Source organism: Vespa mandarinia, chromosome 20 (assembly GCF_050613455.1).
Source record: "Vespa mandarinia isolate Hongniang chromosome 20, ASM5061345v1, whole genome shotgun sequence".
NCBI classification, from domain to species: Eukaryota; Metazoa; Arthropoda; class Insecta; order Hymenoptera; family Vespidae; genus Vespa; species Vespa mandarinia.
The window spans coordinates 661,113-684,560 of record NC_140829.1 but is presented as its reverse complement, the minus strand read 5'-3'; the positions used below and the strand labels follow the sequence as shown (position 1 = coordinate 684,560).

The following is a 23,448-nucleotide window of genomic DNA, read 5'->3' as shown; positions in this document are numbered from 1 at the left end:
TTAAGCGTATATGATTACGGTCCGGATAGTAAATCGAGATACGATTTCGCGTGAACATTAAACAAAGCGATACGCTTCATTAGAAAGCCATAAAACTCTGAATGCATTTCCTCCGGAATAGTATGAAAATGATATTGAATGCGTCAATGAATATCGATAGAAAGAGAAATTGTTTCTCGACGAGGTTGATTTGATTCACCAATGATATTAATACATACTTTATCATGTCCATAATGATAATGCTCGAATAATTAATATTTATAAAATATATTATATCTTTCGAGATTGCCTGATTCTTTCTCGAAATAGTCCTGAGTAAAATGACAGATTTCCTTTTTTTTTCTCCTCGATCAGAACTTTTCGACGAGTTGACACAATCGAATGGATCCATCCCTTCCCGAAGAAACGAACAAACCGAGAAAGGAAGACTGCGACGAGAGACTTTGAGAATAGGCCTCGGTACGTCTGGATGGCACGCAGGAAAAAAGGTAGCTACCTTTTGAAACGCTGATCTCCCGTTGAGCCCACGAAGGCGACGCAAGTGTTCTATTGTCGAAAGGCGCGAATACCAGAAGCAGTCGTTTCTCGCATTGTCACCTTGGCTCTTTAACACCATTAACTATACGTTTTACCTTAAATTCAAGCCAAAGTGGAAGGCCTCTCGACAAATTTTTTTTAGATTTACGGTAACATCATGCCGACAATATGTTCGAGGACCGCAACGAAAACGTACCACAAGATGCTTTATATTTTATTTCTTTGAGACCCTCCCACTTATAGAATTAATTTTTCCTTTTTCATCGGATTTCTCGTCGTAATACCTCGTTTATTTCTACGCCCTCAAAAGGATATATTTTAAATGGTCGTAAAAGAAGAACTAAATGACGTTCGATGTTGATATTATTTCACTCTTTAATTTCATAGCTCTGTTTTCGTTTCATTTCCATTAGTAGGAAGCTTATTGCGCCTTGATCGTTTTATCCGTTATAATCCGTCTTTCTCGTCGGATAAAAGCTTTTATAAATCTTCTTAACTTATTCTCGACCTCTCGACATTATTTTGCAAAGAGCGATCACTTTTTGAAATTTTTATATCGCAATAACAAAGAACTTGTACTAATGTAACTTGGGCTAATTAACATGTCCATGAGATTAAAAAGATAGGAATTCATAAGAGAGGCATATAAAATGGATGATTTTTCTTTTTTATTTCGTATGAAATTCGTATGAAAAATATACGATCTCTTATCTCTCACGTAAATGGTACAAAAATATATCGACAATATTTACAAACCGCGACTATATAAATACATATGTACATAATATAGGCGTGCAGAATTCGTCGTTCCGTATCGATTTCGATTGTTCGTTTATCAATATTTTAATTTATCGATTCTTTGGAAACATTTTTGAAGACTAGCAAACGTTTTTTCGCTTTTTTTTAAGAATTAACAATTCTGTCCACGGTATGTTTGGTGCGAGACAAGTTGTCAAATATCGGTCTAGAGATTGAGTCTCTGTGCTGCGTACTCTGATGCATGGTCGGTGTTAGGTCCATTTTTCTCCTCTTATCCATCCTGTCATATTCATCCTCGGTATTTCTTTTGCAGCCAACGGACGAATGGTGTTCGCTCATCTCCTCTTTCGTTCGCTCGTGAAACGACTCGATCCTTTGAAAATTCAATTTTTCATCGGGTTCGCGAGGAAATGGCGAGCCTTCCGTTTGTCTCGAAAGCAAAGATATTTCGAAGCGTTCGTTTTTTCGAATTGGCGATTCATGCTCACGACGAACGACCAGTTCGATCGATCCACTCGAATCTTCTCGTGTCTGCGAGATTGTCGTGGTTATATTCGTGGTATCAAAGGATTTTCCATCCTGTTCTTCTTCCTGATCGCACCGTCGATTCTGCAAACCGTCCGCACAACCATCTTTCTTTTTACCGCATGTACGTAAGCAGCAACACTTTTGATTCTGTCCCGATGGCAGATCCTCTTTCTTGTATTTGACTCTTCGATTTTGAAACCAGATCTTTACTTGCTTCTCGGAAAGCCTTAGGTTCGTTGCTATCTCAATACGACGCAAACGGGAGAGATACATATTCGAAGCGAACTCTCGTTCGAGTTCCAACAATTGTGTGCTCGTAAATGCCGTTCTAATGCGCTTCGAGCTATTAGAAATGGAGTTTGGTGATTTCGGTGGTGGTGTTGGAGTGCTGTTACGCGACGGTGACTCGTTAGACGCCGAGACATCTGTAATTTGCAGGAGTAACACAAGCGAGTTAGCTAGCGGTAGATTTTGATCTTTGATCGGTCAGACTGCGTTTGTACAGGTAATAGCATTTAATCTAAGGGAGGTTTAGAAACGTACCTGAGAGTCTGCTGGTCGAAGCGTTTAGAGGAGAAGGTGGGCTTTGTCCAGTTATAGGTAAAGACACGTTTGTCGACGGACTTATAGGTACTGGTGGCACAGGCATCACCGGTGTTCTAGGAACAGGTCTAATTGGCTGATAACCTAATCCCAGATTGAAGAAATTGAACATGTAATTTGGCAATTGATTCCCGTAATATGGCAACGGATAGGACGGCGGTGAGTTGTTGCCGATGAGAGAATCCACGAGGAAACTTCGAGACATCTCGTTGAAAAAAGGAAAATCCTAGAAAAGTTCACTGTCGAATCTTATTACGTGATGATCTAATTCACGAGATCGTTCCTTGATTCTGGCACACTATTTTTTCTTTTTATTTTTCCAACTTTTCGTTGACTTTCCCTGACTTGGCGATATACCGATAAGTTCGTAACACTTAGCCTGAAAAATTTGTCTGGCTGGTAAACGGTACGACGGTGCATAGAGTTCTGCATCTCGGACACCCCTGCCAGAGCATATATACCGATTGCTAACTCCACCCAGGGGTTGGTTCTCTCGAGGGGCCTTCTTTCTATCGGGCCCCGCCCTTTTCACGAGGGTGCCCCCTTTTAACTTCACCCTAACGAAGTACGCCCGAACTATCATGCCGAACATCGTCCCCCAGGGACGACAATGAGTAGGGTATTTTCTTGTTCTCTTTTTCTCTCTCTCTCTCTCTCTCTCTCTCCCTCTTTCCCTCCCTTCCTTTTTCCCTTACTCTTCTTTCCTTAGCCGCACCAATTTGACGGGTGGTAGCTAATATTACTCGAAACTTTATATGGCATCGGAGTGCATCGTTCTATTATTGTTAACCTCTGCCCGTACAACGGATTATTACTCTGGTATATCTTCGTATGGATTCAAATTATGAGAAGGATACGCGAAAACCTTCTATAATCCTTTCGAAGGAAACCTCATCTCCGGTTAATGTCGCTCCATTTATGCGTTCCGTCGGAGCTCTCCGTTCTCTGTCATTACTATCAATTTCACAGTTAAATTATTCTATTCGAAAGAATTCTTTTCATCGTCGCATTTCATAAGGAAAACGAGAGAAAGAGACTTTTCCTGAACGGAAGAGTAAAAGACTAACTAGTCCTTTCCTTTTTCCCATATCAAGTTTTATAAGCACGAGAACGCGTTAAGTATCAGCACGAAGTAATCTTAATCCAAATGATCGAGATAAGCCAATGGAAGGATTACTCAAAGATATTGAGTACTGTAATATTTGATTCGTTTGTTAAAAGAGAGGGTCATTAATGTGACTACTATGATCTGATCTCAAAGTACATAGGCAATTCATTAGAAATCTTTTATTTTGAATAAGAAGAGACGATAGGATGGATCTACATGATAGTTGTCCTTATCCTTTGCTTATACTCACATATACATACATACGCGTAGTCACGATAGGCGATAGTCATATACTAGATGTCAACCGATACATACGTGTGCATATACATATACATACGTACATATATATATATATATATATATATATATATACACACACGTATGTACGTTTCTCAAAAGAGATTCAATCACGCGAGAAATCTGACGTCGTTGCTCCACGAAGAGAATCGATATTCACGAGAGATCCAAATCAACTCTCTGGAATCTTCAAGGAACTTCCGTACTCCTTTCAAAGATTTCCATCTACGAAGAATATATATGTAGGTATGTTAGATAAGGTAAGGTAAGGTAAGATAAGGTATAGTAAGGTAAGGTCATGAGTATGTACGTCGTTTATGAGATTTCGTAGCTCTGATTTAACCGCAACGGCAACCGAAGGATCCGGGTTTGGGGCAAGTCAATTTAACGTATACGAGTTCACTATTTTTCTTTTTTTATCTTTTCATGATTAATTTGAATTTCCTTAATGTCCTTCTAAATTAATTTAATTCCGTTGAATTCTCGCGAAAGAGATGAAAAGAAAAAAGAAAACTTTCGAAATATCGTTCGATCGTCAGTCTCCTTTTTATCTTCTTTTCTTTTCTCTCAGTCAATTTTCAACAAAGCGTGTTTTTGATCCTAGTTAAAGGAAACGTTCGCTCGTTGCAATTTTCTTGAGTTGAAACCAGTGACGTGGTCCACATGGCTTAGACCACAAATACGTATACATACATGTGTGTGTGTGTGTGTGTATATATATATATATATATATAGGTATACGGTCGCGTTTTCGACCAAATGTAATTTTCATTTGCGCTAAAAGCAACTCGATATACTTGACAGCTAGCCAATTTAAGCGAACCGCGCGCGGTATAACGAAGTATATGGCGGAGCGAAAATGAAGTTATGGATATCTTATAGGTACGTACGTGCGAGTATCTAGAATGTCTTTGACAATTTGCACGGTAATTAACGTGTCACGAATAGTTTCTAATAGCTTTGCGTGAAGTATCATAGAATACGTGAGTACGGTACTAATTGTAAGTGTAGCCGATTGTTTGCTTGCTTACTAGCATGTTAATTGAGTAATTGTTGTTGTTTAGTTTATCTACAATTGTACTCTATTAATAAATCAGACAATACCTTTCTTGCATTTAGATTCGTTTCGTTTCTAAAAATATTTTTATCGTAATTTTTAAGAAATGTCGTGTCTTTTTTTTCTTAAAAGAAAAATCAACTCGCACTACAATCTCTTCCTTTATGCTTATGAATTTATGGGATGTATAAAAGGAGCGATGAAAAGCGAAGAGAGAAAACACAGCCATGATTCGAAACCCCTAATAACACGACTAATCCCATTACAATGTTACCAAAGCATACGGAAGGGCCGTACTAAAGGCGGAGGACCCTTCTTCCTTCGACTCGTATTAAAAATCACGCTTATGTTATCTTACCAGCGACTCGTGAATAATACAATCTCTCTCTTTTTCTCCTTCCGTGCATATGTCCGGCATACTCACGAAAAAGAGGGTTCATGATCGAGAACCCTTCATCGAGAGAAAAAAGAGAGGGGGTTCGTGGCAATATAGGACCACCCTACTTTCCGGCAAATACAAGCTCCCCATACTGTATCGTACTCTCTTTCTCGTATCTCACGTCATTACTAGCGAAGGATATTTTAATTTCGATCGGTACCCTCGGTTGAGTATTCTCCCATTGGTCGGTTCTCTCCTTCGAGGCGTGGCTATTATTCGATGAAGGGACAAACAAAACTCTACGATTTCCATTTTCTTATACCATCATATTTCTATGTTATTACGTTATCGAGTTTTTCAATGTTATATTTTCATTTCATTAAGGGCACTTGGCTTCTTTACGTCTCACCATTTATTATCATTCTTCTTTGAATAATGTCATACGAACGTCGAACGAGATTGTTTTTCTTTCTTAATTTTTTTCCTTTCTCGAAAAGACAGACTTTTTGTTTGTCGAAATAAATTATACGTCGAATCGTACCAAAGTCAATGTCATTGTGCGTAATATATATATTTCTTCGGGGTGTTTCAGCAACAAATATAAAATGTATTTGTTTGCTAGCAAGTTTTCCGTCTGTGAATGAAAAAGAAACGATAAAGAAAGAAGCTGTTTACATATTCCACAGCGTTTACATATAACTTTTCATGTGTACATGCACAAGACAGACAGAGAAAGAGAGAGATAGAGAGATAGAAAGAGGTTGGAACGCATATTACACAAGATGATTACGTTGACGTGAGGTGTCAATGACATGAAAGACGGAGTTAGAAAGAGAAAAGTTTACGACGCATAAACAAAAATAACCACAGGGCTTCAAGACTGGTTAAATATTTGTCAATACATAGGAGCTTCGCTGCGAAAGTCAAAAGTTTAAACAAACTTCAACGAAGATATGAAGCAATGAAGAAAAAGAAGTAGAAAACTCCTCGAGAGAATTCGAAAGGTACATATGTATGTAAGTTTAATATTTCGCTTTGATTATTTATTCAAAGGTAATACGAAAAATTGAAAGACTTTATTGAAAGTTTTATAAAATTTTTAATCTTGCCGGTATCATTTATCCGAGCAGAGAGAAAATTTCACTTCAGTGTATGAAATAAAATATGAGTGATTTCCAAGTAATTTGAATATTTAATGAATGGTTATCAAGGGATTTTAGATTGTTGTTAAAAGGATCGAGGATTAATGAAAAACAAATCCGTCTTAACGGATAAATCAATTTTATTTGTTAAAGGAATTCGAAGAAGGAAAAAGGAAAGAAGACAGGAAGGAAGAAAGGAAATAAAGGAAGGAAAGTATGTATCGAGGAAAGGATAAGAGAACGATCGAATTTGATACAATAAATGTCTTTCTCCGTGTTTCTTTGAGTAACTATCGAAGGGTTCTATCGAGGACCTCGTCGAAGACGCCACTTTCAATACTTTTGGCTCGAGTAGCCCGTGGTAATGCCGAGTATATCGGATAGTATATCCTCCACGCCTAGGTAAAAGGAAACGCATCGTCCCGAGGACGATTCTTCGACAGTATCGAATAAGATATCGAAGAAAATTCCTCAGGGGCTCTCGTAAAAAGGATTCGTGTGTACACACCGTGATCGACGTCTTACGACAAACTTTTCTTATTCTTTTTTCTTTTCCTCTCGAATCCATCCTTGGTTGTTTTTCATATTCTTCGAGTCTATCCTTCTTTCTCTCTTTTGTCGCAATACTCCCTGCGCATGATTCCGTTCCGTTCGTCGAAAGGACGCATCTCAGGGAAGTACCAAAAAATCGGTACGGTTCATTTCACCCAACGAAGAAGTACATTCATCGAAGAGAATGCACTCACATAAAGGAGTATCCCGATCGAGACTCGCGACCCACGCCAATCGGTCATTCATAAAAGGAAAACTTTGTCGAGAAAAAAGGAAAAGAAAGGAAAAGAAAAGAACGACGGTGGTTGGCTACGACAGTGGCTAAGGGAATAGCAATCATGGGAATAGCAAATACGATTTCAGATCGATCCTTTTCGTATCACTTCGAGCGAATAATTTGAACGGCAACATCTCGAAAACAGAGATAATCGCGAAAATTCTTTATCCTTGCCTCCTTTAGATAGCTGTATACATATGTATATTACCGATCGTTCATACGAATACACGTTCATTTTCTTATACCTAGACTCTTTATATATATATATATATATATATATATATATATATATATATATATCTGGATGAATATCTCTAACACAACGATCGATCACAACTCCGTATTTCCTCACCCAACATCCTTTCCTATACACATGGTTCAATCCTTTCAATTCGAACGACGAACGAATCTTCGATTTTCTTCTCTTCCTTTCTTTTTTCCTACGACCAACATCTATCTTTCTCTAAGCTCCTTCGTCATCCCTTGTGATACGTATTTCTATTTATTCTAAAAAAGCGTTTAATATCACATGTAAAGACTTACAATTACTTATGGATTTCTCATTACGCAGAATTATAAGCGAACGAAGAATCTGGCGAATTAACAGAAATAAAAATAATGAAAAAAAAAAAAGAAAAAAATATTGAAACAACTCGATGTTGTAAAACGAATCGGCTCCCTCGAACAACATGAAATTCACGGATTAGTTAGGTTCGAATCTAGTTCGCATCGATGGCCCTTTGTTGTTGAAGTATTGTTTCGCACGGTATTGTCAGGATCAACTTAGCGTGTATCATTCGATAATTTCAGTGAGTTACGCACACGTTGGCCCGTGCGCTAAAGCGTACCATTCGCTTTTAGCTCTCTGGCCAATCCTCTCTCTCTCTCTCTCTCTCTCTCTCTCTTATTTGACCGACCTTCATCATTCACTTTCCTTTCGCGGTTCGTTTCTCCATTCCTCCTTTCATACTTCACTCGTTACTTTCATTCATACTTTCCTTGATTCTCGGCCTTAGTATTTCTGTTTTGACACGCGCTATGGATACCTCTCTTGGTAATGGTTGCAGTCATGGAGAGGAAAAGACGGATACAGCACGGTTTGTTGGTTACGATGAATTGAAAACGATCTCTTTTCCCTCTCTCTTTCTGTAGCTCCCTCTTTCCCTTCCTCCCTCACTCTTTCTCTCTCTTTTTCCCTTTCGCCCTACTCAGCTTCTGGTCCTCCTCGTACACTTTACTACGCGAGCTTTGAACACTCGTGAGAGTATCATGAAAGGAGCAACTACCGGCTGACGAAACGTTCGAAGAGTCGGCCGATCGTGAATGAAAGATCGGCATAAGCGCATTTACCTTTATATAGGAATAATGGTTTGGACGTGGATTACGATCAGTCGAAAATGTAGAACTTAAAAAAATTCCGCGTGGGAGTTCTACGAGCAGCAACATCGGCCCATGACCATCTATGGATCATTAATCGCTTCTGTTACCAGTTACCTTTCTTACCTTTTCTCAATTTTATTCTCTTTCTTATTTCCTTTCTTATTCTCTTTCCCCAGATTAGTTTTCAACGTATAATTCCGACAAAATGCGGAATAGATACTTGATGCTTTTTTTTTTTCAAACGATAAATGTCAAGAAATGAAGAAAGAAGTGGCAAGAGAAGCGGAAGGAAGATATAAGAAAACGAAAATAAGAAGGGCAGACTCGCATTTTCTTAAATCGCTGAAAGCGGATTATTCTGTAAAGTTCGCAATTTTTGTAACATTTTATATATCTGCCAGTAAAAGGTGAATTACGATCAACAGAAGGACTTAAGCGGAAATAAAAAGAATATAATTTATTATGCTGAAATTCCGAGAGATGATGGTTATGAAACAATAAAGATCGTAGATATTTATCATTTCGTTGCAATTTTAAAGTTGAAACCATATATAAATTTTATCGCGGCTCCATAAAAAATGAATTACTCGATTCAGCGTTTATATATATATATATATATATATATATATATATATATGTATATAGGTATATAAAAGTAAAACGTTTCGTCATTAAAGAAGTTATCAATTAAATCCTTAATCACCTGATTTAACTGTCGAGCGATATCTTTAATCACGCGTTGCAGTAAACTAGCTTAAACTTTGTCTTGTTCGTTCATACAGGCGCGCGAAAAAAAATGAATGTAGAATGACGAAGCAGTGTGTTGGGTCTTTTCTATGCGTTTGAAATTTCAACGGGTCCTTGGTTGGTACGCGTTAGAAATTCATCACGGTCCATGGGAAAGGGGTGCCAAAGACTACCTCTATTACCTTCGTTATCCATCGTTATTTTTCGTTTTATACCGACTAAGGACCGTCAATATGATATCGAATAACTATTTCACAAAGTCATTCAATCCTTGTAAGATCTCTGTTGATCTTATAAAAAAGAAAAAAAAAAAAAAAGAAAAAAAAAAAAGAAGAGCCAGTAAAATTTCGCGTACCGTAGAAGCGCATCAATCTTCTGGAAGCTCTATCGAATTTCATGAACTTCGTGAACGTTTGCGTCTGAAACCTAACGATGACGTTACACCGGTACTTCCTCGTTAATACCATTGTAGAGCTATTCTAGAAAGGTTTTTACCGTCGGACGCAATACAGAGAGAATCTCTCCGATGGACAATGAACGAAAATTATAAGGCAACTTGGTTCGTCCAAACTTCCCTTCGACTTCCGAAGACCACGTGCCAACGAATAATTCCATACGCGTGCCACGATAATAACCAACGAAAGACGCATCTCTCGATTAAGAATACGTCGTCTAGTTTATATTGTGCTACGTGAAAATTGCATTATCCCAACGTGGGCGAAGCCTCGGGTTAATTTTCTTTTCATCCGTCCTAACTTTCTCTATGAAAGAGAAAACGAGTAAACTCAATTTGTTCATTGGGAGATGTTAAAAAAAAAATATTTAAATGAATTTTTCAATTTTCAATCGAACGTAAAAAAATGAGAAGAGGAAGAAGCAGATATTTTTAAAATGATCGAAAACGATTGTAGATTCTTTGACCAGGTGTGGCTTAGCGTTGTTATCAAAAGACATGAGTCTATAAAAGCTCGTAAACAGGACCGAAAATGTAGCCGCGTGCAACCGAAAGGAATAAAATATCGCTTTTTGTGGCAATTTTCCGGCAATTTTCCAAGTGACTGAAATCCAGGTGTCGTTTTGTGACAGTAAGAAATAGAGAGAGAGAGGGAGAGAGAGATTTTCTCTCTCTCTCTCTCTCTTTTTCACATTCTCCCCGTCGGCAAAGCGTTCCGTGTTAGTTAGGTAATAGCCCGACACCGCCCAAAACTCGACAAGAGGCTCTCGTGGTTCCTAACAAAAACAGGTACTGCTAATGCGATGGCGACGAACGTACGACGCATTCCCTTTGAATAGTCAATAGTTTGTAATCGCATTGATCGAATAATAGACGAGAACCTTTTCTCGGCGATCGATCGATCCGCCGTTTATTCGAATCCAGTCATTTTCTACGTGAGATTTTCGATATATAAACCACGAATGATTTATCGATGGTTCGAACCAATTTCCAACATTATACGAACGTCCCACGCAATAAATCGTTTCGCTCGTTAAATGCACAGTGAGTATCTAATCTGCTTATTTATTATATACGTATCTCTTGATATCGTATCTCTTCGAAATATTATTAAAATTGACTCATTGGAAAACGAAAGAAAGAACGGAAATTTTCATCAAAAAAATTATTCGATAATAATAAGGACAGGGAACTTAGTAATAGACACGAAAATAAAGCGGATAAGGACGACAAGTTAAGTCGCTTGGCCGATTTATACGGTTCGTGGAACAAAAATAGAAATTTCATTTCGCCCCGATTGTTTCGTGATAAGGAAATCACAATGGAATTTGCTCGGTAAAACTTCCAATTGAATACAACGTGAAATATTTTACCTATCATTGTCTTTCATTATCGATTAGAGTAGCAGCTTTCTACTTAAGTTATTTGTTATAGGCGAAGTTTATTATTAAGTATTAACCAGTAAGGTGGTATCTTGTCTATGACGTAACGTGGTCAATTAATGCGTACACCGATCGTTAATATGTTTCTTTTGCGTAAAAAGGTTATATTATAAAAGGTCCGTCGATCCGTTTTTATTTATGGCACAATGTTAAAACATACGCTTCTTTCTCCGATCCAAGGAAGAACGTGACGTCTGAGATAAACTTTGAAGATCGTGAACTTGTTACGTTGATTTATGAGCAGAAGTATCCGTCTATGGATTATCTAAAAAAAGAGAGAAAAAAGAAATATAAGAAAAAGAAGAGTGTCCTTGCATCCGTTGTAAAGAAGAAATATCGCGAAGTATGGATATCGTAATGAGAAAAATTTATGTTATCGTTGTTGTGTAATATATCCGGATGAAAAGGAAATTAGGATGAGTAGATTTAAAAGCAATTTTAAAAGATTAGAATGAAATCGAATAGAAACGGTAAGAAAAAAAAAAAAAAAGAAGATATACCTTTCCATGTCCTTTTATCGATTTCTTACGATCGACCTTTTGTTTTTTTTTTTTTCACGAAAGCCTAAGTTTCATTGTCATATATACAAAGTATAAACACAGAAATCTGATTTTCTTCGAGAAATAAGTTCGATAGGTTCTCGGAAAATTTTGCCTTTTTTTATCGATCGACGAACGTAGCCGCTCCTTTTTGGCATTATCATCGATACCAGTGAATACCAGTGAAAGGAAGTTCTATTTGGTTTTGACGAAGAGGCCTCGGAACTAGCTAAACTCTAAAGGCTACTTAACTTTTCTCCCTTTCAACTAGCGAATGCCTTTAACGCGTCTCGAATCGCTCGCAACGTTGACAATATTCGAGCCCCCTTTATTAACGCAAACTCGAATGACAGTGGAACACCATTCCTGTGAAGCATCTCGATATTGTGCTCGAGTGGAGTCGAGTATCGCGCAAAACTCATCTTTAGTCACGGTGCGTTAGTTACGCGATGCTTACTTCGCGATAAATTGTCCTGACTGAAAAGCCCGTACGACATGCTCTTTCGTCTCCCATGCTTCCCATCACCGTTCACTTTATCCATGGGGATAAAATTTCCGTTATTTGTTTGTTGTTTGTTGTTTATCATTTCTTTACGAGCCCTCCTTCTATCCCTTCGATCTACTTTAATTCATTCCTTCCTTTTATACGCATTCATTTGTTTGTGCATTACGGGCTAAGATAATGCAGTTATTCGATCTAAGAGAATATATTATCGACGCCGCAGTATATAGCTTAGGTATATGGCTTAGGGATCCTGTGCTTCTCCAATAATTAATTTTCTATCGATCACACTTCCGCTCTTACAATTAGTAAGATAATGGAAGTACAACGACCGATAGTAAACAAGAAAATCAAATTTTTCATTAGAAATTCCATTTAAAGTTTAATTGTAATCATTTTAACCGTAGATCGTTAATCTAGAAATTTAAGTGACCTGATCAATTCGCCCTAGAAATCTTATATAAAATTTTATACGAATTTGTAATTAATTACATTATTCATCAATAAATACTCTGTAAACGATGTGTGCGTCTTATGAAAAACTTTTATATTGTTAAATTAAACTCAAATATTAAATTTAATCAGGCTTACTTACACGACGTAGTCGTCCAACGCAACGTCTTGTTCGACGAAAGGTTAATGATGTTCTGGTAGAGATCAATGATAAACAAAATAATATACGAGAGAACGAGAAGACGAAGGAAGGATATCTCGATAACAAATAATAATAATAGACGACGAGACAACCTCCAGGTGACACATCTTCGTCCATATGTACATACGGATAGGCGAATGTATTATTATTACGATTAGTCTTCTGCCGAACGTTCTTCCCAACGGACGCGATCATCGTCATAAGGTATACCTTGTTTGCTCAGGTCCCGTAGTTTTCTTTCGATTGTACATGAAGCGGGCTATAATCCGTCGATATATGAGACTCATTTGTAATCTCTCTAGTAAAATATGCGACATAATTCAGAATTATAACGTTTGCGTTCATATGCCGCTGCATTTTCGTTCGTTTATTCCTCGACTCGTTTTGAACACGCATCGTAAAGGAACTACGAGTTACATTTCCACGCTTCGAAATTAACTTGATTTGATCGATTCGTATTTCATTTTCAATATATATACATATATGTAGATATATAGATATACTCTTATACTGTCAGTAATGGAATACTGGCTCGGAATATGGAATATTCTGTATCTATTGCACAAAGTAAACGAAACCTACGTCTATCGCGTTTCAAATTTTCTCCTTCTCTTTTACTCGTATGTAAAAATTCTATCATGGTTTAGAATTTATTTGCTAAAAGTTCTCTTTTCATCAAAGATTAAGTAAGAAATAATTTGACATTAATTTTTCATCAATGTAAATCGATTTTCGATGAAATTCCAATGATAAAAGAAATAAGGAAAAGAAAAAAAAAAAAAAAATAATCGGATTTGCGTTCGATGTCCTTTTAGCATGTCGCAAAGGTTTGTGCTGTAGCTTCGAAATCTAAAAGAAAGTTGGTGGGATATTTTTTTAAATCAATTATCGTCTTATTCCTGCGAAATTATTAGCAATTTCTGTGCCTGTCGGATTAGACGGACGAGAGGATTTTCCAAAAAAGCGCAAAAATCTGTGTCCGTCGGAGGTATCGGTATAAGCGGCTTAGAAGCGCGTGCCCGTGTCAGCTGCCGTATCGATCTATCGAAAACCCATCTCACTGCATCGTATAGAGATTAATCCCATAAGTAGGAAAATTATCGAGAGGGGTTGGTTTCCTGAAAAGCGGGATGGAAGGCGTAATGCGGTAAGCGGGTAAGATACAACGAACCGATCTCTCCCTTTTTTTATTTTTTTGCAAAATAAACGAAACCTACGCATATTCCTAGCGCGTTCCAAGCATTCCCATCTTTTTTCATGTACATAAAAATCCTATACCGTTTCTTTCGAATTTCTTTATCAACAGCAGAGATCAACGAAAAACGAACATTTCTGTATGGGATACAAAATATACACAATCGATATAGTTTACGATAATTTCAATTAATATTTATAATAATAATTATTTATTTCGATGGTAGTTTTTATTCATTTTAATTAAATTAAAACGCAGCGTAAATTTTTTAATCTTTGATATGCCAATTACTTTTAAATGAAATTACTCGTGGATCCTCATTGAAATTAATTTCACATATGGTTTCAAGTTAATTCATCTAATGATTTGGACGTGGATACAAACAGATCGTTTAGTTTGTTATATTAAACTTTACATTATGTCGAAAACAAAAGGAACTTTTTTACTGTCTCTGTTTTCAGTGTATTTATTATATGTACATTGTCCTAAATATAGGTATACGTATATAAAAGTATGACTTTTGCTAAGACGATTGTAATTTTGAAATGGATTAAAACAATTTTGGATCAAGACTTAAAAGTCGCTCGGTATTCAGGGTATCCAACTTCTGAAATTCCGCGGGCATACTTTCTCGATAACTCTTTATAGAATCTTGTAATTTTGTAATAGTTCTTTTCATGGCTTCGTTTGATGCTTTCAGATACTCGAACGCTGATGAATCAATTGGATTTTTATTTTTATTCATTGTTATATTAGTAAATAGAAAATTGTGAATTCTTACCTTCTTTTTTCTTTAATTCTTCTCTCTCAATAGATTCCATCAAACGATCAATGTATTCCAACAACGCCATCCGACGTCTCGATACCTTTTTGCTCGCCGCTTCTTGCTCATACAATTTTTCACAATTTCTTATATATGCATCCAGCCGTCGTACACCCGAGTTTAATTCTCCGACTGTACATAAACGTTTTTTGGAAGTGTACTTGTGCATAAACCGTTTTAATCAATCCATGAAAGTTTATAGAAAAGTCTTGTGATTGGAATTTCTATCGATAGTCGATTATTCGACACGACGATTGATCGATAAATTAAGAAATAAAATCGTATCGAAAGAGTTTCGATTTTATTTGAAATAAATTCAATTAATATCATATATCTGAAAAGACATGAAAATTGATAGGTTTTTTTTTTTTTTTTTTTTTTAAGTAAACCGTATCTCAATCGATAAGATTATCCCGAGAAGATCATTGTAATGTTATATAAAAAATACAATTTATTTTTTATACTGTAGCAGGATCGACGTAGCAAAATATATAGTTTTTATATATTTTAAGGCTTGCGTTTCTAATAACACGTCTTTCTTGTTCTTTTTCTTTTCATTCTGATATAAAAATTTAATGCAACGAATACATTATAAATGGAATGTAGCATCGTTAATCATGATGCCTTGTAACCCTTTTTCCATACTGTATCTTTGAGATAAGCAGCTGTAGCAGGACTATTGAGTATAACTTCAACGATTTCCTTAAATCCTAATTGGCTTGCTAACATATATTTACATTCGACGTCTTCCAATTCGGATATTAACGTTTTCATATTATTTTTCATGCCAGAGGTAAGACTTCTTTCAGATCTATATCTAAAATGAAAAATTAATAAAATTAGTTAAAAAATGTTTAGTGCGACAAATGATAGTAAGAAATGTTATAATCGTATAAACGTACCTACGCGCGCAATCTTCAACTACATTAGATGAGAGCTTTATTACCGTAGCAAAGTCTTTCAGGTACTTTGTCTCTCCGTTAAGAATATAATGATTATAAATAATATTTGCCCAATCTGGATGATGATTATAAGCACCGGTAACTATAAGAGCTTGTTGAAAATTTAATGTCTCGCAGAGAATTTTATCGATTTGATCGCTTTTTAAATTTAATATACATATTGTATATTGATTCGACGTTGTGCCAAGTAATGCGATTTGCAGTGCAGCAAGTTGCGCTTGTTGACAACATTTGTTTGCAAAATGTAATTTATTGTCCTACGTTATAGAAAAACGCAAGAAGAATATTTGTACGATTTAAAAAAAAAAAAAAAAAAAAAAAACCTGTGTCTTCTTACCTGTAAGTAATATTGAGCTGCGTGGGTAAAGTTCATTACAATTATTTCCAATTTTTGTTGTATACTTTCATTTTTAATTAATTTCAATTCGGTTTGAGAAGAGTTCGTTGCTCTTCCATGTTCTCTAGTCAAATCGAACATAAGCTCCTTCGTTGCTTCCTTCGCTTCATTTTCCCACATTAAAGCGATTTCGTAATAAAGACGAAAATGTAATGCTACTAATGTAAAAAGTTCTTTGTTTTCTGGACAATTACGTTTTAAAAATTCTAGTAATGCTGTTTTTAGACCGGGTACCTGTTTCGTTAAAAATATTATAACAAGGAATAAAATATAATAATATAATTATGCAACGTATACCTTGTGCAACCCTTTCCCAAGTAAAAACTCAAATTGATCATTTTCTTTTAATATTTGAAAAATATAATTCATTTCCGTGAAGCGACCAACTCCTGTAACGAGACGGACCTGTGAAAAAATGATATTAGGATTTTATGATTTCTCGTTTTTTTTTCTTTTTCTTTTTTTTTTTTTTTTTTTAAGCGATCTTCGAAGTAACAAAATTAAGACAAACGATTTACCAATAATGTCCAATATTTGCGATATTGCAAAGTATTTGCAATGTTCTGACATTTTCGTAATATAGATGCTATTCCTTCCATATTACAACAAGCAGTAAAACAATCGTGAGACCTGATTAACAATTCTACTATTGTCTTTAAAGTTGAAACTGAAATATAATGTTTAAGTCAACCACAAGGAATTAGTTTATGAAAGATATTACTATACATCTACAGAGTAGTATGTAGACACAAGTTTTGGACAAAAATAAATATCTTATAATCAGAAACAATTGTAAAATATTGATTATATTGATTCTGATAATATTATCGAAATTTATTGTCCCATTTTTTTTTTACTTTAACTTCTTTTCATTTAGAAGTTAAAAAAAAAAAAAAAAAAAAAAAACGATTGGACCAAAAATTGTGAATGGCATTATATATATATATATATATATTACCATCTCTCTTTTCCCCTTGAGAATAGCCCATTAGCTTGTGCGCTGTTTCTAAGAGATTTAATCCTAAGATGGAAATATCACTACACAATTCCATTATTAAATGAAAGCTTGCATCTAAAGGACATCCCCACATAATTATTGAATCATCTTGTTTATCTAAAAAAAATTAATTTTCTTTTTCTTCTTTTTTTTTTTTTTTTTTCTAATGTAACATAAGAGTTCAGAAATAAAATAATTTTTTTTTATTTACCTTCGATTGCCTTGGTAATGCTATCTACAATATTTTTCGTTAAAAAAGAAGCAATTTCATTGCCTTTTATTTTATATGCTATTATAATATCATTTGCAGTCTCAAACTTATTATCAATATTACTATCTGTTACTTCTTGCAAAAGTTGAACGGGTTTGTCTAATTTTATTAGCGATTGATACGATTTTCCCAATCGTATCGCAAGCTTATAACATAAAAATATTCTAGAACCTGTATCAGTCCCATTACGAAGTGTTTTCATTAATTTTTCTAACACAGACATACATTCCATTTGATGCTGTCGAACAGAAGTACTTTTTACGTCGATTGTTTTACCGGATTCTATACCAATTGTATTTACTGAAAAAGGAAATACATTTACATTAATACGGTTCTCTTGATAACTTTTAACTTTTTTCTGAAAACATTTGTTACATCGCTAAATCGGACATATTACAATATTATAAAGAATAATATAATTACACGACGATGTCGATGATAGCCTTTGAAGTCCACGATTTTTTAGAATACTGTATTTTTGTGGTACAAATTTATCACCTTCGATCAGAAAATATTTTTGTTGCAATGTTAATTCTGTATATGATAATTCTCCCTCTGCCAAACTTAAACACAGCATTAACACTTGCAAATCCTGAATAAAAAACGAATTTACTGGTTATGCTTGTTTTAAAACATCAAAGAATAATACTTACTCTATGTTTATAATTAAATATTGTATTAATCCTCAAGGCAAGATCAAGTTTGCCTGCATCTATTAATTTATTAATTAAATATTCAGCAGCACTGTATTCATTAGCATCAGCCAAAGTGCATGTAACTTGTAACTTATTTAATCCCGACAATAATTCAGTTTTTAATTTTTGTAAAATTTCTTCCTCATATTCCAATAGGACATTATTAGGACCTATTAAAATACACGATTTCCACATAGCCATTTCTAAGGTATCAATAGTTTGTTGCTCTATTTGACTCTCTTTCAATGTTTCAAAAGCAAACTTTAATACTTCATATCTGTTCAAAGTTAGATATTAATATACGTATAGTATTCTATATGTTATGCCTTTATAAAAATGATAATTATCATATATACCTTTCTTTATGCGAAAGAACTTTTTCAGCATGCTCAACTAGAAATTCTGCTACTCTTTTAGATGGCACATTATATTTTTTAAAATCATCTGTACATCGTTTCCAAAACGATTTTTCCAATTTACTTTTAGTACTTGTATGATGTTCAAATTCATTACGATACTAAAACCAATTATTTCATAAAATTTCTATAATATACGATAATTATGTTAAAATTAAAAAAATTTATCAAAGTATATACCTGAGTAAGTATTATTTCTGTTGTATCTCTTTCTGCTATGCCGCATATTTGTAATGCATTAATATAATCTTTAAGTTCTACCAAACGATCAATACATCTATTGACTTCTTGGTCATAACAATATACATTGTTCGTCACAGTGAAGGCTGCAAAATTCATTGTAACCTCAGTTTTCAATAAAACCTTTGTAATGTTTAAAAGCTTTTGAAAATTGGGTATGTCAGCTGAAAACAAAATTATCTTAATCTGTGGATATTATTTTTTGCGCTATTATAAATTATTACTTCTTATTACCTGGAAATTCACAATGAAAATTGCACTTTGATAGAGAGCTCAAAAAATGTATCTGTAACTGCGTACTTCGAAAATTATGAGCAAGTGCTACTACAATACATTTTATAACTAACAATGCAACCCAATAAAAATTCTTCAAGTATGTGTCATCAACCGATTCCCAATTAACAATTTTCTAAAAAGATAAAATCTTATTAATTATTCACACTGTAGACATTTCAATTTAATATCATAATATTATTAACATACACTAAATATAAGTGTTGAGGATTGTATTTTAAAGTCCTTCAAATATTGTTGGCATTCCTTGAACTCTCCATAATTTGTACACCGTAAAAGGAATTCGAAAAATGGATTTAATATGCTGTCCTGCAATATTCAACAATAATATAATCGTGATATTAAGGAATAATTTATCATTATTATAAATGCAAGCTTACAGGCATGAAAATTTTGAATGCTCTGCTTAACGTATAGACATATCCAGAAGATACTAATCTTGGTATCAATTCTAATACTTTGTTAGCTGGCCACATTATCTGATCTAGACACTCTGCATAATCAGAAAGAATACTTTTATTTGCTGTAGATATTACCATCCAGGAATAGCAATATGCAGCAGTTAATGATGGCTAAAAGAAATATAATTAGTAAATTTGTATAAAGTATAACATTGTAATAGATTTTACAATACCTCATAACAAGTTGCCAAAATAATTAATATAGGTCTTAAAGTAATATGAGATACATGTAATAATGCACCAGGTGGATCCTGACTATTATGACACTTTAAAAATGTCATCCACAAATCATCATCCGAAGAAAATATATTATCACCAAATGAAACCCTTTCAGATACGATTGAATATGTATTGTAGCTACTATCTGTTAATGAAGATGATGTACTAGAAGATAAGGATAGTTCCTACAAAAAGTGTAAATTATAGATTGAATAGAATATTATTTTAACTTATGGCAAATATAATATTAATTCATACATTTTGCTTTAATCCAATCTTACAATATAAAGATTGCCTTGCATCTCTCGACTTCAATTTTGTCTCATGCTTGGAATGTAACAAAACAACATTTGTAGATTCTGTATTCAAACAAGTTAACAAATGTTCACGTATATTTATATTTTGAAATTCTTTTGCAAGTGTTAAAATCTATAACAGAGTTAAGATTAGTGATTTTCATAATAACTTCTTTATTGTATTTAAAAGAATTTGAAATACATACTTGTGATGTAGGATAAGCAAAAACATGTCCCACTAATATAAACTCAAACCACAAATCTTTTTGGGCTAAATATTTTAAAAGAGTATCAGGTAAAAAGAAATCATGAGTCCTTGCAAATTGTACTATAAATTCCCAAGTTCTCAATGCATCAAAAAACATAGTCACTTCATTGATTACATTATCATTTAGATACGATTGAAAACTATTTTCCAAATATAACATTATAGTTTGCAAATTATTTTGATTTTTAAACATAATAGATTCGAGTAGATGTTCTGAAAGATCAAAATTATTTTAGATATAAATTTCTTCTAATAATTACACGTATATGAAAAATTAATATTACCAATAGAAATATTAAGAGTTTTCTTAACATAATCTGCAGCACTAATGTGTAATCTCAAAATTTCAGAACTGATTCCTAACATTTCAAGAAACGAAATGCAGCTACAGACTATCTCAGAATGATGTAAATTTTTTAAAGCAAAATTATGGGCATAAAAAGCTGCTTTACACTTCCTGAAATACAAAAGCATAAGTTATTTTCAGATTAAATACAAATTAAAAAAAAATTTTAACTTACATTCTAGAAGAGATAGTTCCAAGAGATTTGCCTTGTGGATGTTTAAGCATATATAAAGCCATATTGGGTCTTCCTTCTTTTAAGTAATAAGCATACGTTAATGTTTCCTTATATCCATATTTCTTAGCTAAACTTTCATTTGAGAAATGTGGTATTGGTCCATTATTATATCTCCATTTAAAGAATGACCTTGCAGTAAATTTTTGACATCCATCTAACAGTTCATACATTGTAATATCATTTTCCTTTGATCGATTTTGGATAATATGTCGTACGATCGGTATATGTTCTAGTATATTGCAAAGAATTTCGTATGGCATAGTATTAGCACCAATTTCTAATCCGCATTTATTGTTTAACATATTTATGAAATTGTCACGTGTAAGTTCTATATTTTTATTTATAGAATCTGATATAGTATTTATCTTGCAATATTGTAAAAAAACTAATGCAAAAGAAATTAAATAATTTTCTTTTAAAAAGTCGGTAAGATTATCAGAAATATAATGAATATTCTGAACTATTGCATCAGTTATTGTATCTAAAATATCACATTGTGGATCGCTCATTCTATTTAGAATATTATATAAGTTCTTTACTTTTGATGTAGTCTCTATGGTATAATTTTGTTGCATGAGATAATAATTTATATTAATGTTATTTAAAAATTCAATTTTATTAATATTGCAACTTTCATAAGTTAATATTTTTTCAAAATCTTGTAATGTGAGTTGACTACTAAATATCCTTGCTAGCATTAATTTCAGATTATCTTGTTCAGTTTTGGTAAATATTCCATACCTAAAAGATTACATAGATTTTATTGTATTAGTTTTAATTTTCATAAAATCAATCTAAAATTTAATATAATTACTTATACATACTTGCATAAATGATTCTTTGTCAGATCTTTTATAAGATTATTAGCATCTGAAAGATCTATCTGTTCTATCATTTCAGGAGTAATGGTAAGATTATCAATGAGGTCTTTTAAATTTTCATCAATTTCATATGTCCCTTCTGTTATTACATTAACATTATACCTTTTATCAATCCAATATTTAATTGTATCAATCTTATTATATAATAACAAACAGTCCCAGACAACACTATTTGTCATGTTTCTTAACAATTTTGGTTCAAATAATTGAATATATAATTCTGTACATAATGCCTGCTTAATATTTTCAGGTAAATTTATCATGTCCTCTATACATATTGTACTACCGAATAGATTTTCAAGCCTATGAGAAATTAATGTGATTTTCAAACGAATGTAGATTAATATATTTAATCTGATAATCCATGCAGGAACTTACATGCATCTTTTTTCATACTGTAAAATACTCTGTATAATAGCCCATGCTTCCTTTTGCATATCATCAAAACCATTACTGCTTATCATATAATTTGCTAAGTAATCTCTCAATACAGGTTCCTTAGATTTAATACAAACTTCAGATATATACTTGGTCGGATCTTTTCCCTAAAATAATCATAATAGGTTATATCAAACTATATAATGAGATTAGATGAAATTAGAATGGAAGCTATTTAAACAATTTTAACATACCATATTTTTTAAAATATGAGAAGCTCTATAAACTTGACACTTGTTTATTAATTCTCGAATCCAAAGTTCAACTTCTTCATTGAAATAACTTTTTGCTTTGTCCAAGCTATAATTCTTTCTAAATGCCAGATATTTATAGGCTAAATTTATATGAGTACCTTTAGCCGATGCTTCTCTTACAACTTCTCGATCACCTAATATACGCCAACCTGACCATATAGCACCCAATTCTCCTGTCAAGCATTCAACCGGAATACCTCCAACTGTTTGTCTTTCTGACATTTTAGGATTATATTTTCTAACAAAGAAGTACAATACGATCTTGCAAAGTATATATTACCTATAACAATAGAAACATAAAAAAGATATGGTTTTATACTTTTTATTAATTTATTTATTAAATACTTACTTACTGATGAAGATCAAAATTAGAGAGGATTGCTGTCGTCGAATGACAACATAAAACAAGTAATACAAAGGATCCATACATTCGTATACAACATAAAATGTAATTAGGTTATGATCTCGACTTTGATTGTTATGTTGCTTCATAAAACAAAGACTTCGTAATACAAACAGAGATCACGCACATAATATAAAGAGAAATGCATATTCTGCATTACTATATTCTATCATAATTATTCGCATAAAAATTGCACTCGAATTTAAAAAAGTTACGCACTTCCTACATTTTTTCTCTTTCGATGATTCATACACTTTGCCAATTTTTTCGAGATTTATATCGATATCTCGAAACCTTCTAACGCTCCAATGAGAGAATACTTACGGTTCAAACACGATTACTGATTGGTCCATAAGGTAAACAAATTTCCTCTCGTGTGAATTCTCGAATTTCGAAATA

The 23,448-nt window shown here is 33.7% G+C and overlaps 3 protein-coding genes across 6 annotated transcripts; all 3 read right to left on the bottom strand.

Moving 5' to 3' along the window:
• Positions 1-1,256: 1,256 nt before the first annotated feature.
• LOC118448260 (uncharacterized) lies at positions 1,257-12,951 on the bottom strand. Of its 2 annotated transcripts, none has more exons than XM_085663039.1 (4): positions 12,899-12,951; positions 11,423-11,527; positions 2,368-4,057; positions 1,257-2,249 (listed from the first exon to the last, which is right to left on the bottom strand). In XM_085663039.1, the coding sequence occupies exons 3-4, from the start codon at positions 2,630-2,632 to the stop codon at positions 1,441-1,443; spliced, it is 1,074 nt and encodes a 357-aa protein (XP_085519165.1). In that variant the 5' UTR covers positions 2,633-4,057; positions 11,423-11,527; positions 12,899-12,951; the 3' UTR covers positions 1,257-1,440. The 2 variants fall into 2 exon arrangements, with proteins under 2 accessions (XP_085519165.1, XP_085519166.1); XM_085663040.1 differs by having other exon boundaries at positions 2,368-2,511.
• Positions 12,952-14,605: 1,654 nt separating this feature from the next.
• Positions 14,606-15,154, bottom strand: LOC118448263 (uncharacterized). The gene is made up of 2 exons (XM_035881309.2): positions 14,935-15,154; positions 14,606-14,864 (listed from the first exon to the last, which is right to left on the bottom strand). Exons 1-2 carry the CDS (start codon positions 15,143-15,145, stop codon positions 14,704-14,706), a joined length of 372 nt encoding a protein of 123 aa, XP_035737202.1. The 5' UTR covers positions 15,146-15,154; the 3' UTR covers positions 14,606-14,703.
• Positions 15,155-15,591: 437 nt separating this feature from the next.
• SPG11 (spatacsin) lies at positions 15,592-23,306 on the bottom strand. Of its 3 annotated transcripts, none has more exons than XM_035881287.2 (23): positions 22,996-23,306; positions 22,587-22,926; positions 22,333-22,499; positions 21,898-22,257; positions 21,014-21,814; positions 20,777-20,949; positions 20,431-20,705; positions 20,187-20,357; positions 19,883-20,113; positions 19,629-19,820; positions 19,438-19,557; positions 19,189-19,363; positions 18,895-19,118; positions 18,655-18,815; positions 18,257-18,575; positions 18,027-18,195; positions 17,544-17,903; positions 17,294-17,449; positions 16,854-17,002; positions 16,633-16,740; positions 16,276-16,569; positions 15,879-16,195; positions 15,592-15,793 (listed from the first exon to the last, which is right to left on the bottom strand). In XM_035881287.2, the coding sequence occupies exons 2-23, from the start codon at positions 22,866-22,868 to the stop codon at positions 15,592-15,594; spliced, it is 5,406 nt and encodes a 1,801-aa protein (XP_035737180.2). In that variant the 5' UTR covers positions 22,869-22,926; positions 22,996-23,306. The 3 variants fall into 3 exon arrangements, with proteins under 3 accessions (XP_035737180.2, XP_035737181.2, XP_035737182.2); XM_035881288.2 differs by having other exon boundaries at positions 23,000-23,306; XM_035881289.2 differs by lacking the exon at positions 17,294-17,449.
• Positions 23,307-23,448: the final 142 nt, after the last annotated feature.